At 39.6% G+C, this 18,363-nt stretch overlaps 1 protein-coding gene across 2 annotated transcripts in view; it reads left to right on the top strand.

Moving 5' to 3' along the window:
- Positions 1-18,363, top strand: part of RGL1 (ral guanine nucleotide dissociation stimulator like 1) — a 279,931-nt gene that overhangs the window by 88,852 nt on the left and 172,716 nt on the right. For both annotated transcript variants that reach the window (XM_073803624.1, XM_019952563.3), the window contains exon 2: positions 14,351-14,514. In XM_073803624.1, coding sequence (XP_073659725.1) covers positions 14,383-14,514 — 132 coding nt within the window. In that variant the 5' untranslated portion in view covers positions 14,351-14,382. The remainder of the gene's footprint in view (positions 1-14,350; positions 14,515-18,363) is intronic.

The raw sequence follows: 18,363 nt of genomic DNA, 5'->3' as shown, positions 1-18,363 counted from the left end.
TGTATGATATTCAGTGTAACGAAACTCTAGAAAAGAAAAATGCCCCATGTATTTACAGAAAGCAGATCCCTGGCTCCCTGAACACAGTTATGGGGTGAGATCAACTGGGAAGAGGACTGAGCAAATAACCTTTTGGGGTGATGTTCATTATTTTTATTTTAGTGTTGATAACCTGAGTGAATACATTTGTCCAAAGCCATTGAATATACACTTAAGGTGAGATAAGTAAATTATATCTCATTAAAATTGTCGTTGTGTGTAGTAGTCGCTCTGTTTTTGAGGCAAGGTCTTGGAGTCAGTGTAGGGAAACTTTGTAAAGGTGTTGACAATTTCTCTGCTGTATAAAGCCTTTTCTGTATGGGGTACTGTGTCAGGCATTCTTGACACCTTTGCATTTATATTAAAGATGGGATGGGCCATAGTGAGTCGAGGAAAAAAAATAAGAAGGAAGGACAGAACATCTGTGAGTTGATTTATTCAACAAATATTTACTGACCATCTTGTATGTGTCAGCGTGTCCTAGGTACCCTACATGTAAAGGTGAGTATAAATAGTCCTTGACCTGTAAGAGCTCACAGTCTACTACGATGCAAACTAAAGCACAGTATTATAAATGCTGTGACAGAAATAGGAACAACTTACTTGGGGAGAGCAATTAACTCCTCAATGGGTTTGTCACCAGGCGGTGACATTTGCATTTGCTTTTAAAATTTAATGCCCAGTAATTAATGTCATATGCTTTGGAACCACACGGATATAGATTGGAATCCTGGCTCTGCTACTTACTCCTTATGTCAAATGAGAATCAAAATAGGGTGCTATGAGATAATGTATTACAGTACCAGACATGTGTATGCTCAAGCAGGTCATAGCTGTTGTATTAGGGAGGGCATAGGCTAAGCTGCTCTAACAAAGACAAAGAAAAGGTGAGGGGAAGAAGAGTATTTTGGGTAGGAGTAGTCCATAAACAAAGGCATGAACGCACTGTTTGGAGAACGGTGAGAAGTCCAACAATGTGAGAGAGTTGGAGAATTGGAGCACAGCAGAGAGGAGTATATGACTTGTAGGTCAGGACGTAGTCAGACCATGACATATTGTGTTAAGAACCTTGAACTCTATCCTGTGATGGTGCATTCCTATTGCAAGTTCCTAAGGAGGCCAGTGATCTAATGAAAGGTTTTTAGAAAGGCTACTCTGGTGATGGTATGGAGAATGACTAGAAGAGTCAAGGGCAGAGAGTCTAGTAACTTGGCTATTGGAGTAGTTCAACCGAGAGATAATGAAAGTATGTATCAAGGTGGTGGCTGGAATATAGAAAAGGCTCTGATCTGAGATGCCTTCAAAGAAGTAATCAATAGGACTTTGTGATCCCTTGGATAAGGAGCTTAGTAACAGGGACCACTTGAGAATGAGTCTGAGATTGCTAGCTTGCGTATCCGAGTGGATGGTGTTGAAATAAATCTCTAGGCCCAAGATGGAGCCACTCTTGCCTGGGGTGTCATGTCATCAAACTGAAACTTAGATAACTTTGTATCCTTGTAAAAACTCTGCCTGACCAAAAGTGCAGTATAATTGTGTTCAGTCATCCAGTCCCCAAACGCGCCAAGCCCACTCCGGGCCTTCTCACCACAAACAACGTTGACTATCTGATATTTCCTATTTGTCTCTTCCTTGTTCCTTATTCTTTATCCTATAAAAGTTTCTTGCCTTCTGCCTCACTTTGTAGTTCTCTGACAGGAGACTGTCCAGTTCATGACGTGTTAAATTTCGTTTGTATCACCTAAATAAAGTTTGTATCTCGCCATTAGAGGATACAGGAAACCCATGAGGAAGAGAAGGATTCTGTAGTGAGTTAAAAAGTATGAACCATGGGTGCTTTATTTGTGGAAAGCAGTGATTTTGAAAGTGTTTTGGTTGAATATTCTTCTCACTTCAATTTTTTTGGAGTGTCCTCCAATATACATACAATTATTTTTAAATTGTATACATACACCATTATTCTAACATTTATATGTACTATAAAATATAACAAATAGAAATAAAACAGATGAGATGAAATAAGCATACAAATCAAGTTGTAATTTTCCTCTGCCTTCCAGTGTACGGTCTTGGGTACCAAGTCAGGGGTGTGCAACCTACTTCAGGCTCACTGGGGTGTGAAAGCCATTGTCAGGCCCATTTGCAGGATTATGGAATAGGGAGGTGATAGATTTTCTTCACCTTGGGGAAGCCTTACTGACCCTTCCTTTCTTCTTATTCTTTTTTCTAGATCTTTTTTTTTTTTTCCCCCTGGAATAGGTATGCAAGTCATTACTCACTCTGACCAATATTTGTCAAACTTTCTTTACATCTGTAGTGCATCGCCCTAGGAGTTCCTTGTAGTTCAAATGAAGCAAGATTTAACTATTTTGGCACAAACTTTGGCTATGATATATAGCACTTACTCCCTAAATACTGGCTAAGACCAAGAGACAGAGAGGTTCTCTCATAAAAGTCCCAAACTGGACCCAAAGGATGGTGCTTGCATGGTCTGGCCCAGCAGAGAAGATCAGCTAAGGAGTTTTAACTCATTCCACTACCTCGTCTCCCCAAGATGATGGAAAAGGAGAGTGAGGGTATTAGTTTGGCTCAAGAGCTCAGACTAAAGCAATGGGGACACTTAACGTTTAAAACTGATGTGACACTCCATGTGCTACTCAAATGTACTGAGAGTCCTGCCTTTCTATTTTAAGTTCCTTTTTGGCTGTGTGAGACCAGCCAGGACAGCCCATTGTACATGGAAGGTGAGTGTTTCCAGATTTTAATTGGGAGAATACAGAACTTATTTTTGACTAATTGGTCCAGTAGGAACTGGAGTAAATCTAAGCAACTCTGGAGGTCTACAGCAAGGAAACAGAGAGGGAGAGAGACTCAATCAACTTTCACCCAGGCAGCCTCTTGACAGATTTCTAGGCTGACTTAGTCAGTGCCCTTATTTCTCAGGTAAGACCTCAAAACTACTTGGACCTGATTTCATGGTAGTTCATCCTCTGGATGATATTATACATCCAAAGCAACTAGCCTGGAATTCCTTTTTAGGACACACAAAAGGATAAAAAAAAATAAAACCCCACACTTTCTTTGTGTCCAGACTAAAGTGGAGAAATGGAGTAAAGTGCACAGAAGCTGTGATGCTGAGCCTACTTAAGCTTCACTAGCGTGTAAGTCATTTTTCAGCTCACAGTGAAGTTAATAATCGTTAAAATCGCTCTGGTATCCAGAACCACTGTCAGCTATAATCACATTGGAGCAATGAACCTGAGCACAGCATTCACTTGAGCTGTAAATCATAAACTCACCAACCCCCAGAGCAGAGGCAGAGTGAAGAAGTCAGTGAGTACTGTAATAGGGTCCATATATTGTTTTAAAGAAAGTCTTAAAAAATAATTAGGCTTTCAGATCACCATACTTTTGTAGCAAAAATGTCCATATGGGACTGAGAAGTGAGAGAACCGACAATGTCAATTTTTGCTTCTGTTTTCTGTCACTTTTTAGCAATAGTGGCATAATTGTTTATTTAGCTCTGGAAGGGCAGGCCTGGGGAAGGGTGATAGGCACCCAGGATTGGAGAGGAGCTGGCACAGTGGGATGTGAAAGGCCGTAGGAAGAAGCGGGCTCTCAGCTTTGGTAGATAAGGAAGCACAGATTTCAGATAACCCTCTTGGCCTTTCCTCGTCTACCTGAGTGCAAAGAGTTAGTGCTTCTCTTTAAACATTAATGTTACAAAGCCAAATTAACATAGCCACAATTCTGTGAAAATTGTGAAAAGCCATTATAGAATGGAAAGGGAAGCTTTGTTCTGAATCAGACGGATCTGTTTTCAAATTTGTGTTCTGCTACGTGACCTTGGGCGATTCACTTAACTTCTCAGAGCTTCAGTGACTGGGGGATTCACACTTTCCTCACCGAGCTCTCAATGTAATGCCCTTGTGCATATCTGTCTTCTAACACTTATCCTATCATTTTGAAATATATCTCTTTCTCTTCACATAATTGTGGACTTCCCAGTGGTTCAGATTAAGAACTCCCAGCAGGTAGGCCGATTAAAGGAGGACACGTGCTTATTTATCTTTATTCCTCCTTGCCTCATACACACCTGGCACACTGATTAGGCTAAATAAGTAAAATGTTAGGGACTTGCACATCCCTCCTGTGCATAGTGTGGTGCTGGTAACTTAATTTAGGTTAAACAACATAACTGTCATGTCCCTGGAAGTTTGCCATCTTGTTGCAGTTAAGTCACATTGGCCCACTGACCTCCTCAATGGGGAAGCCAGGGATGCTAAATCGTATATTTGCACAATAGCTATTCACACGAAGAGGTCTGAATCCGAGACACACTCTCATTCAGTTTCCACTTTGGTTTATTGGAAATAGCAAGGTCAAGCTGTGGCAATGAAAAAAAAATGGAGAAAGTGGAAAGTCCTGTAAAAGTTAGAGGAGGGGAAAATAAAAGAAAGAGAAAAGAAACTGCAACCTAGTTGGAATGAAACAGTGACAGAATGACATAATCTTATTTCCCCTCAGATGCCGCACTGGGTTTCATACTGACTCTGAAACTAAAACCCAAACCTAACTAAGTATTCAAGCCCACGTTCCATCCGCCCCTCGTTTGCTGGTATCAAAGTTGAGACATGTCACAAACTTGGCTATCGCATACTGTATGTGTGTGGAAAAGGGGCAGATAACGTGGGCCGTTTAGACTACAGCCACATCTGTCAAAACTCTAACCCTAACCTTAGTGAAAACATAATCTAGGATCAAACACAGAAACCCTGCAGATGTACACAAGCCATTTAATGCAGCCTTTGAAAAGACTGTGATGGATGGCTGCTGCTTTCTGAAGGCCTAATGAGAAATCCAGGCTTGGCCCTGCTAGGAATATTTGCAATCTTAAACAAAAAGTAGGTTCTAAGTCAGTAACTATTTCATATATCCCAGCACGGTCCTCCCTCCAGACTGAGCTGAAAACATTCCTGACTCTGTTGCTATGCAAAGCAGTTTTCCAATATGCTTTGGAAACCTGTTTGAGATTTGAGAGTAGAATTTGGTTTTCAGTGGCCTCATTTTGGCTTAAGATCTTGTGGTTCAATCCAAAATGATGTGAGGGTTCTATCCTTCATGGACTATGGAGGGTAAATTCAAAAGCTTCCTCTTATCTAATATACACATGTATGCAGGATGCATCCTCTATGATACACCCTCATAGAGCTTGATGTGAAAGACAGGAAAGGAATAGAAGAAATAAAAGAAGTTGGAGTGTCTTTATAAAGTTCACTAAAAGACTTTGAAACAATCGGAAATATTGAAAATCATTCAAAAATAACGATTGCATCTTTTCCAATACACGTGGAACATGACCACCGTAACTGCATTTACTGATGAAAATGTCATTGTGCTACAGCGTGCCAGCCTTTGGGAAGGTTGTGTCCAATTCCGTAAGATATGGTTTTGACCTTCTGTTGTGTTCGCTGTGGGTGCACAGGTCACCTGGGGATAAGCCCACAAGGTCTATGCAAGTGTCAGAGTTGGGAAGCAGCATCTCTAGTGGTTTCTCCTTCTTGTTTCATTGTCTCTTAGTGTTCCTGTGTTCATTGGGGTCATTGAGTTTTTGACCACATGGGTTAGGTCCGTCATGTTACATCACGGGTGCAGGCCAAAGAAGCTGAGAAGAAAGTAAAAAATGTGAACCAGTGGTAAAAGTCATCCTGACACAGGGTACACAGATCCCTCCCTCCCCCATGCTGGATGAATATTGGGCCCCTTCTTTTGGCCTTAGCACCACGTATGGGCGTTTGTTTCTATTTCAGAGGTCAAGATCAAGGAAGGAACAACACAGTTAGATGGAAATGAAGATGCTACTCTGAATATAAAGCTTCCTGCACTTAGTCTGGCAAACTGGCGTCTGGGGTATTCAGCAGGAGTAACTGGATTTAATCACTACTATGTGAAATTAATCAGAGTGGGGCAAGGTGTTATCTGATCTAACGAAAGAGGAATTGTAATTAAGACTACATAGGCTTCCCTGGTGGCGCAGTGGTTGAGAGTCCGCCTGCCGATGCAGGGGACGTGGGTTCGTGCCCCCGTCCGGGAAGATCCCACATGCCGCGGAGCGGCTGGGCCCGTGAGCCGTGGCGCTGAGCCTGCACGTCCGGAGCCTGTGCAGTGAGAGGCCCGTGTACCGCAAAAAAAAAAAAAAAGAATACATGTTATATGCAAAACTCATGGTGTCCTTGCTGCTTAGAGACTGAGAAAGAGGGAAAGGATTGATCTAGTGCCAGCTCACTGTAGACGCCTCTCCCAGAAGTGTTTTCTTGAAAGAGATTTCCCCGCCTTGGGACCTGCCATTATCCTATGGCCTAGTAAAAGTGACTGTAATTAAATAGATTAGACTTCTGTTTTTGGTAAAGTAAAAGATTGAGAACAGACTGCTCTTTAACCTGAGATGTGGGAGGGCCAATCTATTTGGAAGTTAAATGATTTTGTGCATTAACTGATAAACCCAACAGATTTCCTTCCCTGAACCTAACATTTAAAAAATTTCACATTCCTCCCATGAGAAGCCCTCTTCTGAATCTTTTCAAGAGCTCAGATTCCTGGGAATTCCGATTTTTCAGCATTTACATGGTGTCATGTTGTAAGTGGAGCATTGACTGTTAAAGGGTAGTAGCAGTGTAGTGTAGTACAGTGGTGAGGGCACAGCTCCGGGGTCAGGATGGCTTGAGAGAAACTCCAGGACCGGTTCCTTCACCTCTCTTGATCTGAGCTTCTCCTGAGGCTGTTCTGAGGAGGAATTGAGGCTTGCACAGTGCAGGTCCAGTGCCTGGCACGGTGAGTGCTGAATTCACTGGGGTGGAGGTGAGGGGCATGTTATCCCTATTGATGTTGTTATTGTTGGGACTTAAAAGATGGCTCTGACCTGAATCAGCTCAACTGTCTTCAACTGGAAGATAAAAATTAGCCTGGGACTAGTGAACTGGGTGATGCTCCCCTAGTGGTTTTCGTATTTTGCCCTCATCCAGCCAGTTAAAGCTGGAGTCCACAGAACTGTGAAATATTGAGCCTGGGACAGTCATGTGATCTACAGTTTCATCTCATTTTAAGTTTTCAAACAACATAATCGCTAAGCTTTTTATTATAATAAAGATGCAGGCCATAAAGTAGTCAGTCCCTTAGAATTCTCTCTCTCTTAGAACACTGAAGGATTCTTCGTGATCTCAGCCTCTGTTCTGTTTAGGTGTCCTCTCCCTCCCCCGCGTCTGCCTTTGCAGATTTGTTTCCAGACTGGCCGCTCTGAATGGAGACCAGGAAGGGAGCCCAGCTGTTTTCCTTGTGTTGGCTCTCTGTTTCAAGCAGGAATTGCTGAGCAAAGAGCAGCATTTCTCCAGGGAGGTTCACAAGGGTAGTACAAACTCAGTCTGGATTTTTCTTTCTTTTCTTTTTTTTTGAATTATTATTAAAAACTTCTGCCAAATACTATCAGTGAGGGGGGAAAAGTACACAAAGTCTGAAGTGCAGTTGGACCAGCCTTTAAAAAAGTATCAACTTGAATGAAGAAGGAATGGAATGCCTTGCACTTCTTTAATTTTCTACTTTTAACGGGAGACAGTTGCTTTCAGAGAAAGTCACTTCTAACTCCACAGACTATTGTGCAACTTTGCTCAGCGTTCAGTGAGACAGTACATAATTAAAATTCCTTTGGAAATGGTTGCCCGGTGATTGACATTTGTTCCAAAATACATCGTAATGGTAAATGTGTTATCTTGGACTCCAGTGAATTTTTTTTTTAATGGAAAGAAAATAAAATGAAGATTAAAAAAAAAGTGATTGAGCTTTTTAAAAAAATTGAAGCAGTATAATAAATTTATGTCCAGTCTTGCTCTCAAAGAGCTGGCAGTCCAGCGGGGGAGACCAGAGCTGAGGAAAGCAAAAGAAAGCAACATGCAGAATATAAGTGAATTGCCTTATACAGACTAGAATGCTGTTGAGATTCCAAAGGGGAAGAGGTAATGAAGATCTGTTTACCTTCTAATACATGGACACATGCTGTCACTTCAAACACAAATAACTTTAATATTGCTGTAAGATGACTTGACATGCCCCCTTTCCCAGACCTAGAAATCTCTCTCGGTGTCATGGCTTCCTGGAGTTCTTTCTGTCTGATTATCTGTCTGTGTACCAGTCTCCATTTCCCACCAGGAATCCTTGCTTCCAGACAGCTGCTTCTTTCTCTCTTTTCAGATGGAATACACTGGTGAGACCACCGTGACACACTCCCACAATTGGGGAGGCTATATCTTAATACCTTCTTGGATCCCCCAATTTGTAAGCACTGCAATAGCAATCATGATTAGAGAAATCTACCACCCAACCACCCTTAGATTTGGATGCTAAGGATTGGTGAGCACCCCTAAACACCAACTTTACAAAGCCTCAGCCAACTTACAATTGACTACATGACCGAAAATTTGGGGCTGTTCCTGAATAGTCAAAACTCAGAGGTTATATCTATCAATTCCAAGGGGCTATTCATGCTGTTCGTTTGGCTTCCGAATAGTGAATGCATGCATAATATGGGAATAAATACAATATGTGAGTGACCCACAGAAATCACAACCTTTTTGCTGTTTTGTTTAGTAGTGTAGATCCCTCAGCTCTACTGGAAACAAATTTAATGCATATTTTGCTTTCTACATTTGAGGGGAGATGAGTGTTTTATCCCTGTAAGGGGTCTCAGCAGCCTTGTAGTTTATCTATTTATTTTAAAGAGGGGGAAACTGAGGCTGAAAAGTGAAATGGTTTGCTCAAGGCTTACCTAGAGAAATTATTATGGACACATGATTTGAACCCAGGTCTCCTGACTGGAATTTCACTGCTCTTTGTATGATGCTATTCTAAACCTTTGAGTAAAACTAAGATGCAAAGACTCGTCTTGATAGATAGACTTTTTAGGTGGAAGAGTTGTAGATAATAGGAGATAGAGATAAACAAACCTGTCTTATCTGGACAGGACCTCAGCTCATTAGGAAGAAGAATGAGTCAGAGAGAAGGTAGGAGGAAAGAAATGGCAGCAAGACAAGTGATCCTAGAAGAGACCGGGACAGGGCAATGCCAGGCTTTTTCAAGATTAGAAGAAATCTGAGTTGAGTTAAAAAAATCAAAGGATTTCTTTAGGCAGAAGCAAGAGTTTATGTGTCTAAAGGGAATAAAGCAGAAATACTGTATCATTAATACGAATGATGGAATCTGCAAGGGCTGAAGAAAAGCATGGACCTAATAGATAAAGACAAGAAACACCACAACACTCCCGTAACATTCTGAAAATTAAACACTTTTTTTCCTTCCAAAAATATGTAAAGAGGAGAGGTAGGAGAAAAAAGATAATGATTTAGAGGGATGTCTCATGTATTATTTACTATCATAGAAGGAAAGTCAAATTTAATAAAGTACCGATTGATTTATCAAAGTCCAGCATGGGGATTAATAAAATAAATACAGAGTTCAGTGAAATTGTGCCCTAGCACTTACTTTTAAAACCATGTTTCAAAAATATTATTCATGGGCATTATGGATAATATTTATCAAATCGTAGGAACAGACACTAGTAATGGCAAATTTTCATGTTCTTAGATTGTCACTTAATACTTACGTTTTTAAGATTAGCCCCTGAGAAGTTGATTATTTACTTTTGATACTTAATGATCATTTAGGATATGAAGCTCTCAAACATGTTTTTTGTCATCACCATAGAAAATGTTATGACCTCCAATCAACGATTATTTTTGAAGTAATGGGAGAAATGTTGTTATTACGTATTTTATATCATAAGCAAAATGTAGTAAATATTTTAAAAAGAAAATGCACATCTTAAAAACACAAACTTTAAAGAAATTAAAAATTTTAAGGAAATACATACTTTCACATTGATAATAATCATATAATTTTTTGATTACTTATATAATCATAAATTATTATTTTCACAAATTTCTAACAGCTATCAATTTCTCATAAGACAGCTAGGATTTATAAATATTGACTAGAATGGTCTTTGGATTTAACCTAACTTAAAAACAAAATAAAGCAAAACCTTTCAGCTTTGGTGGGAATGTTAGGGCTCTAGGACTTGAGTGCAGTAACCTCAAAAACCTTTACATGGCTTTTCTCGTCTGCAAATTGTTTCTCAGTGTCAATTGAAAGCATCTTTCTTCTATTTCACCACACTTGTCTTCCCTGTTCTTATCTGACTTCTCTGTTTCAGACAGTAGAGACAATGTATAATCACAACTCTTTTACAATTAGAAAAAAACCAAAAACCAAAAAACAGCTCTCAAGCGACTTCTTTTTAAGTTTTTGAGCAAAACTTTGTTTCTGTGTTCTCTGATCAGATATTTGCCTTTATAGACATACAGTTCCTTTCTACACCCCACCTCCAACTTAAGGATGTCCTCATCATTCTGTGGTTAAAAAAAATTCTGCTTTGGTTATCAGGTGTTTTAGGATGACAGTTCTTCAAAACTGATTTCCCAAAGAGCTTATAAGGGCTATGATATTTTAGACTAATTATTAAGTAGAGTTGAAGGTTTTGCCTTTTAGGTTTACAGTGATTACTTATCTTTTGAGTGGGCTCATATGTGCATGGAAGTCGGCTTGTAAGCCTTGACCGTGTGCTTTAAGAAACAATGCAGTAGTTCAGCTTTAAGGCATGCAGCCTCTCAGAGGTAGAAGAAGGTCGACATATGCCTCATGTTTTAATTCTACCAAAAAAATGGCTCCACTATATAGACTTCTAGTTCATTTTAGGAAAATAAGAAACTTATAATGCCTGGGCCAGCAGCAGGACTGGCTATATAATTTTGGGGCCCAGAGCAAAATGAAAATGCAGGGTGCCCTTGTTGAAATATTAGGAATTTTAAGACAGTGACAACAGAGCATTCTACCATGCTTAGGGCCCTTCTTAGCAAAGGCCATGTGTGATTGTGCAGGTCACACCCATAAAGCCTGCCCTGGTCAGAAGTTAAGATGAGAGTAAAGAGGAAAAGGAATGATCCATTTTTTAAATGAAATTTCCCTCCCTCTATCTATCTCACTCTTACCTATGATTCATCAGATGTGACCATCTCCCAAGGGGCACTGTTATGCCAGTTACCTAAGACGGTGACACTTTAACTCTAGTCCATGGGGGGAGCGGCACGAGAGGGATGTCTCATTCCACCAGTGATGAGATAAAGGGTAGGCGTTGAAAGCCTTCTGAACTGACTTAGGAGAGAGAGCGTGAACTTGGGAACCCTACAACTTTCTAGCAGTTACTTAATCTCTCTGAGTCAACTTTTTCATCGCTGTAAAACTGTGACATTTACCGTGAAGCATTATCATATGGACTTGACATAATGTGGAAAATACCTAGCGCAGTGACTGGGATGCAATGGGAGCTCAATAATATTATGCATATGGCCTTTTCGTGTGTGTGAGTGAGGAAATGTACTGAATATGGGTGAAAAGGCCTCAAGTCTCAGGTAGGGTAGAGGATCTCAAAATGCTTGAAGAGCCTCATAAGAGCTGGCTGCCTCTCTGCATCCATCCTAAGTTCCCAAGTACTTTGGAACGGTTTAAAGCTCGGAATTGCATCGTCTCCCAAACAGGGTAAGGAACAATCTGTAGGAAGTCAATACACAGTAGAGTTCAGTCTCTAACACTGAAAATTTGCCAACCTTCACCCACACCGTGGAGATGAGAAAGCAGCTGTGGGCAGACAGTAGAGGAAGACCCAAGGGGTCACTGGGCTGTATTACACTTACAGATGTTCCATTGTTCACCCTGAGATGCTGCAGTTTGTCTATTTTATCCAGCTACGTCTCCATGATATACAGAGGATACAGCCAAAACCATTTTATGTAGTTTTTCCACTTTGTTTTGATTTATTATTTGTGGTTTACAGTATTATCTCCAATAACAACAATGGAATTTCCTTCCCTACTAATTTGGCCTGTTTCCATTTTGCCTGTTTATTTTAATTTCCTTTTTTTGGACTGAAACCTCCACATGACTCTCCTCTGTTTATTTCCTTGCATGTATGTGTCAGCATCATTTATGTCCACTCAGGAGAACTTTGTTCATTAATTATAAAGGTTCTGTTTCCTGGTTCCTAGGAGAGTGTATTGAGTGCTCCATGCTTCTAAGTACTTCACAATGGTTTTGGTTAACAGTTTCCTCATCATTGCTCTCTGCCAGCAGACTCCTTGCTCTCCATGGCTTACAGGTGGAGCATGTGAGGCAGAGAAGTAACTTGGCTGCAGAAGACCCTTCTCTCGAATCTTCTGACCTATCACCCCTGCCCAGCTTATCAACACCGATTTCCATTTACTTTTATTTGGGCAGTAGGTTATGTGAGCATAAGACCTGCTTTTTGCAGACATGCTCAGTTCCTTGAAGACATTTCCAAGAAAACTACTCTGTTGTTAACTAATGAGCAATTGCTGCTTGCAGAATTAGCTGTCTGGGGGTGCAGGATGAATGTTAGACTTGACCCTTTCTTATGAAGAGCTTACAGCCCACTAAGTCGAAAAAAGTTGAAGTGAAGGAATAATTCGGCTTTTAATCTGTTATTTGAATATATTAGATTTGCTGCCTTATTTTTACTGGAGTCTCATGATTACTGAATTAACTAATCCATCAAACATTCATTTAGTACTTACTCTGTACATGACGTCATCTCTAGTGTTAAGATGCTTGAAAGACCAGAAAGTAGAAATAAAGTTGAAAACAAATAATTATAATAAAGTGTTTTAGGTGACATGATAGAGATCTGTCCAGAGTATATATAGAGACTAACAAAGGAGGAGGGGCCTTTATTCTCTTGGCGTGGTGGGTGAAGGAGAGGTGACACAAACAAAGGCTTAAAGTTCCTAGATGTATCTGAGATCCATAAGCACTTTCTTTTTTTTAAAAAAATAAATTTATTTATTTTTGGCTGCGTTGGGTCTTCACTGCTGCACGTGGGCTCTCCCTAGTTGTGGTGAGCAGGGGCCACTCCTCATTGCGGTATGCAGGCCTCTCACTGCGGTGGCCTCTCCCATTGCAGAGCACGGGCTCTAGGTGCACGGGCTTCAGTAGTTGTGGCACGTGGGCTCAGTAGTTGTGGCTCGCGGGCTGTAGAGTGCAGGCTCAGTAGTTGTGGCGCATGGGCTCAGTTGCTCCGTGGAATGTGGGATCTTCCCGGACCAGGGCTCGAACCTGTGTCCCCTGCATTGGCAGGCAGATTCCCAACCACTGTGCCACCAGGGAAGCCCCATAAGCACTTTCAAAGGACTGAAACAGAATAACAGAGGAGGCAGCCGGGCACGGTGGGAGAAGAGAGGCAGAGGAGGCCTTGGATGCTGTGTTAAGGAGTTTGGATTTCATTCTCCTGGCAAAGTTTTTGGTAGGTAGAACATCATTATCAGAATTGCTTTTTAGAAAAATTACCCTGAGACGGATAGACCCGGGGGACGTGAATGGAGGTAAGGAGATTCCTTAGGGCAGTATGGTGCTGGGCAGGCATGACGTGATTCTGAACAAGCCAATGGCAGGTAGATTGATGTCAAGGAAGTAGACTTTATAGAATTGTTATCAATTTTTAGATACTGTCTCTGCAGCAACTGCTGATGAAATGGAGACTCAGGAAAGTAACACAGCCAATAAATATTGAAGAGAACCTTCCTCTGTGCTTCCACTACAGTTTGGAAACATGATTACTGAGGTGTTCCACACATTATGCTGTAATACACTGTGTTGTGATTGCTTGTTTATGGCACTTTATGCCCTGAGACAGTAAGCTTTTTAAGGTGAAGGACCAAACTAACAAATAATTTTGTATGCCTTGCATGGAGCCTCGAATAAATACGTGTTTAATAGATGTTTGAAGAGTAAAACTCCTGACACCAGAGCCAGTGCTTCTTCCTCATGCACTGCATGGCATGGAAATACGAAAACATCGCTCAGGCTTGTCTTACATCCACCCATTTCCATTTCTCCTACTGAGGGACCAGAGCAAAGTGACAAGCAGATAGAACAGGCAGAGGATGCTTTTTACTTTGCTTTACAATTTTTATCACTTCATCCATTATCAGAATGCATCCCTGCCTCCAGATTCCTGCATTAAAATACCAATCATGAATATCTAAAACATAAAAAGTAGCCATAAAAGTTGGTGCCTGTTGTGATACTGTTGTTGATGGTCTCATTATCCACAAATCAAGCGTGATCATTTGCTTTCCTATCTCTTTTTATGTTACTCAGTGTTTTAACCTGGATCTCACTTTATTCTTCCAAACAGATCCGTAATGCCTCCTGCCTGGCTCTTTCAAGATGGAGGGGAAGCCCGTGGGAGAGCCTGCTCATGTGGTGTCTAAACTCAAACTTTCCACCAAGGTAGAAAGCGCAGGACACTGGCTGGTGGAAGATCACGCTCGGATATGGGAAGTTTTAAAGACAGAGGAGGTAAGACAACTCTTAAGTGACACAGTTGACGCAGTGATGTATTTTCTTAGACTTGAAATTATCATTCTTAGTGTAGCCATTATCATAGGCCAGCTTGGCAATTTTTTATTCTGGGGCCATAGGCACAACCACAGCTGGAGAATAAGAAGTCAGGGGTGTGTCCCTTGGACATTAATAATACTCCACAGTGATTCAGCCAAGGGAGTTAGCCCCGACCGATAGGGCTTAAAATATACAAGTAGACATTGTCCTTGTAGAATCCTACCAAACCTAAATGGGAAATCAAATCGTGGTGAAAAAGTTGATTCCTAAGGATCAACTAACACATGTGGAATTATATAAATTCATTCCTTGACAGCACGAGGCTAAGTATCGTTAGGTCTCTCCAGTTGCGAGCAACAGAAATTGACTCTGACTAATTTAAAGAAAATGGGAAATTATTGGAGGATATTGGGAGGCTCACAGAATTGATGGGAAGTTTGGAGAACTATGTTTGGAAACAGGACAGGAACCAAGTCAGCAGGAACTACTCAGAGCCCTACCCCTGGTATAAATTCCAAACTGGTCTCTACCCTCTCCTCATTCTCACATTTCTCTGCTCAAGATGCAAAGCCATGGGAGTGAGGGGGTCACTGCCAAGCTTAGTCACATGTCTTTCTGTTGGTTATTCTGTAAAGAGAAAAGGAATCTCATGAGAAATCATTGTACCAAGTCCTCAGAGCACTTGTGTTTGGTGTCCAAATCTCTAATACCTGCATGTTGTGACAATTCCAATCTCAGAAACTAACATAACAACTACAGTCTTAAACGTGTGAAATCCAGCCAAAGAAATTGTAAACACTTTCTATGGAAATACTTGCACAACTGATTTTTTTTTTAAGCAATAAAACTCTGCAGAGAGCTCTTGAAGTCTTTGTATCTTACCTAACAGGGCCAAGACTAGGATCAGATAAGGGAGGTGCTGAGGGTACAAAATTTAAGGAGGCGCTCACTCTTAGGTTTGTGTCCTGCACTTGCACAAACTTGAAAGTTAATGAGTCCTGATGTTTTGCATGCTAGATGACTTGTTTGCCTCACCCTAGTCCTGGCACCCAATTTTATTCCCCTCCCTCCTTACCCAAAGGTAATCACTATCTTGAATTTGACGTCTATCATCCTTATGCATATTTCAATATGTATACTGCATACGTGTTATCTGTATCTCCAATATATAGTATTGATTTATGTCTGTTAAGTTTTACATAAGCTTTATACTGTATATCTACTTCTACACCTTGCTTTTTTTACTTAACATTTTGTTTCTATTTTATCTGTTTTCCATGATGATACATGTAGTTCTAGTTTATTCATTTTAACTGCTTTTTATACTCTATTGATTAATAAGGTCAAATTTATCCATTTTCTTGTTGATTAACTTTGTTTTTTTCAATACAAGGCAGTGTTATACATGTTTCTAGCATAGACACCTAGAAGTGGCATGCTGGATTATAAAGTATGAAAGCCTTCAGTTTTACTAGTTATTACCAGATTTGTCTCCAAGATGGGGACATGAGTTTATATCCCCACTAACAGCATATGAGAATTTTCCCTACTCTACATTCTCCCAGTTATTGATATCATCAGACCTTTAAATATTGGTTAATCTGATTATTTTGAAATGGGGCTTTCTTGTTTTTTTTTTCATGAATTTTTTCCATATGGATAATCAATTATCCTCATACCATTTTTGAATGTCCATCATTTCTTCTTTAGCTTGTAATGCTATATTTCGTGTATCATGTTTCTTTACATACTCTCTCTGCTGATGTGGTACTCCTTCAACTATTCTAGCTTTGAAGGAAACCTGGATATCCGGCAGGGCATGTCCCTCCACTGAGTTATTGCTCTTCAAAATTGTCTTGGCTGTTTTTGGAACTTAGATGTTCAATATGAATTTAGGATGACCTTATTAAGTACTGCAAATATGAAGAAACAACAAAGTCTACTGGGAATTTGATACGGATTGCAATAAGTTTGTTGATTAATTTGGGGGAGTGTCAATATATTTATGATTCAGTGAATATCTTGTCTCATTGTTGACTTTAAAAGGCATGCTTCAATATTTCACCCTCAATATTTCACCAATATTTTATCCTATACCATTTTGCTGAAAGATTTTTATAACAAAGGTTAAGGAAGCTCCTTCTATTCCTTTTCCTTTTGTGCTAAATGTTAATTTCTTTACATTATAATATTTGATACCTACAAAATAATATACATGTAACTTATAGTGTATAACATTAAAACAAACACTTGTGAGCTCACAACCAACTTAAGAACTAGAATTTTACTGATTTGTTGAATCCGTATGTGTAATCCTTCACATCCTTTCCCCTGGATTCCTTTCCTTACAAAGGTAACCATGTTCTTGAAATCTGTTTTTAATCAATCATTCTTTGGCTTTTAAACAGTTTTATTACATACATATGTATTCCCCCCAAATATTGTTTAGTCATATAAGCTATTTATATAGTCATATATATGTGTGATATATATCTGATTTCTTTGGTGACTTATTTCTTTCCCTCAACCTGTTTCTAAGATTTTCAAGACTTACAACATTAATACATGTAGTAGTAATTCATTAATTTTTAGTGTTGAATAATATGCCATTATGTGGTTATACCATGACTTATTTATTCATAGTTATGTTGATGAACATTTCAATTATTTAGTTTTTTTTTCATTATGAACAATGCTACTGTGAACATGCTTATACATGTCTTATGCCCCTGTATAAGAATATCCCTAATTTCTAGGTTAATACCTGTTATGTGCAAGTTCCATCTTGCAAGTTATTGCCACATTGTTTTCCAAAGTGGTTCCAGTTTACACTCCCACCAGCAGTGCATAAATTTCCCCCTATTCCATATCCTTGCCAAGTTTTGGAATTGTCAGATTTCCTAATTTTTCCAGTCTAGTTTGTATAAAATAGAATCTCATTCTTTCCTCATTTCCTTCTTGCATCTCAACCCCATCTCCGATAATTTTTCTTTTTCTTTTAGAGTTTACTTTTCTGAGAGTCTAACTTTAGCAAAAGTCTTTCTTTGTGTGTTTTATTATTATTATTATTTGGTTTGAAGATGTCTTTATTTTAAGTGCAGTTTTAGAGTGATAGTTTAGATGGATATAGAATTTCAGGTTACTTTATCTCAGTACATTGAAAATATTCCATTGTCTTCTGCTTTCCATTGTTTCCATTGTAAACTAGCTGAAAGTCTAAGTTTTATTTCTTTGAATATACAGATCTTCCTTGACTTACAATGGGGTTACATCCTGATAATCCCGTCATAAGTTGAAAGTATCATAAGTCAAAAATGCATTTAATACACCTAATCTACCAAACATTACAGTTTACCCTAGCCTACCTTAAATGTGCTCAGAAAACTTGCCTTAGCCTAAAATCATCTAAATGCAAAGCTTATTTTATAATAAAGTGTTGAATATCTCATGTAATTTACTGAATACTGTACTGAAAGTGAAAAAACAGAATGGTTTTATGAGTACAGAATGGTTGTAAGTGTATTGATTGTTTACCTTTGTGATTGCGTGGCTGACTGAGGGCTGTGGTTTCCTGCCATTGCCCAGCATCATGAGAAAGTATTGTATTGCCTATTGCTAGCCTGGGGAAAGATCAAAATTCAAAATTTGAAGTATGATTTCTACTGAGTGCATATCACTTTTGCACCTTTGTAAAGTTGAAAAAATGTAAGTTGAACCATTGTAAGTGGGGGGCCATCTGTGATGTCTTTTCTCTCTAATTGCTTAGGTATTCTCTACATCTTTGCTGTTTTGCAGTTTTACTCTTCT

Source organism: Tursiops truncatus, chromosome 1 (genome assembly GCF_011762595.2).
Source record: "Tursiops truncatus isolate mTurTru1 chromosome 1, mTurTru1.mat.Y, whole genome shotgun sequence".
Classification (NCBI taxonomy): Eukaryota; Metazoa; Chordata; class Mammalia; order Artiodactyla; family Delphinidae; genus Tursiops; species Tursiops truncatus.
The sequence above is the reverse complement of the archived record's forward strand: the minus strand, read 5'-3'. Positions and strand labels throughout refer to the sequence as shown.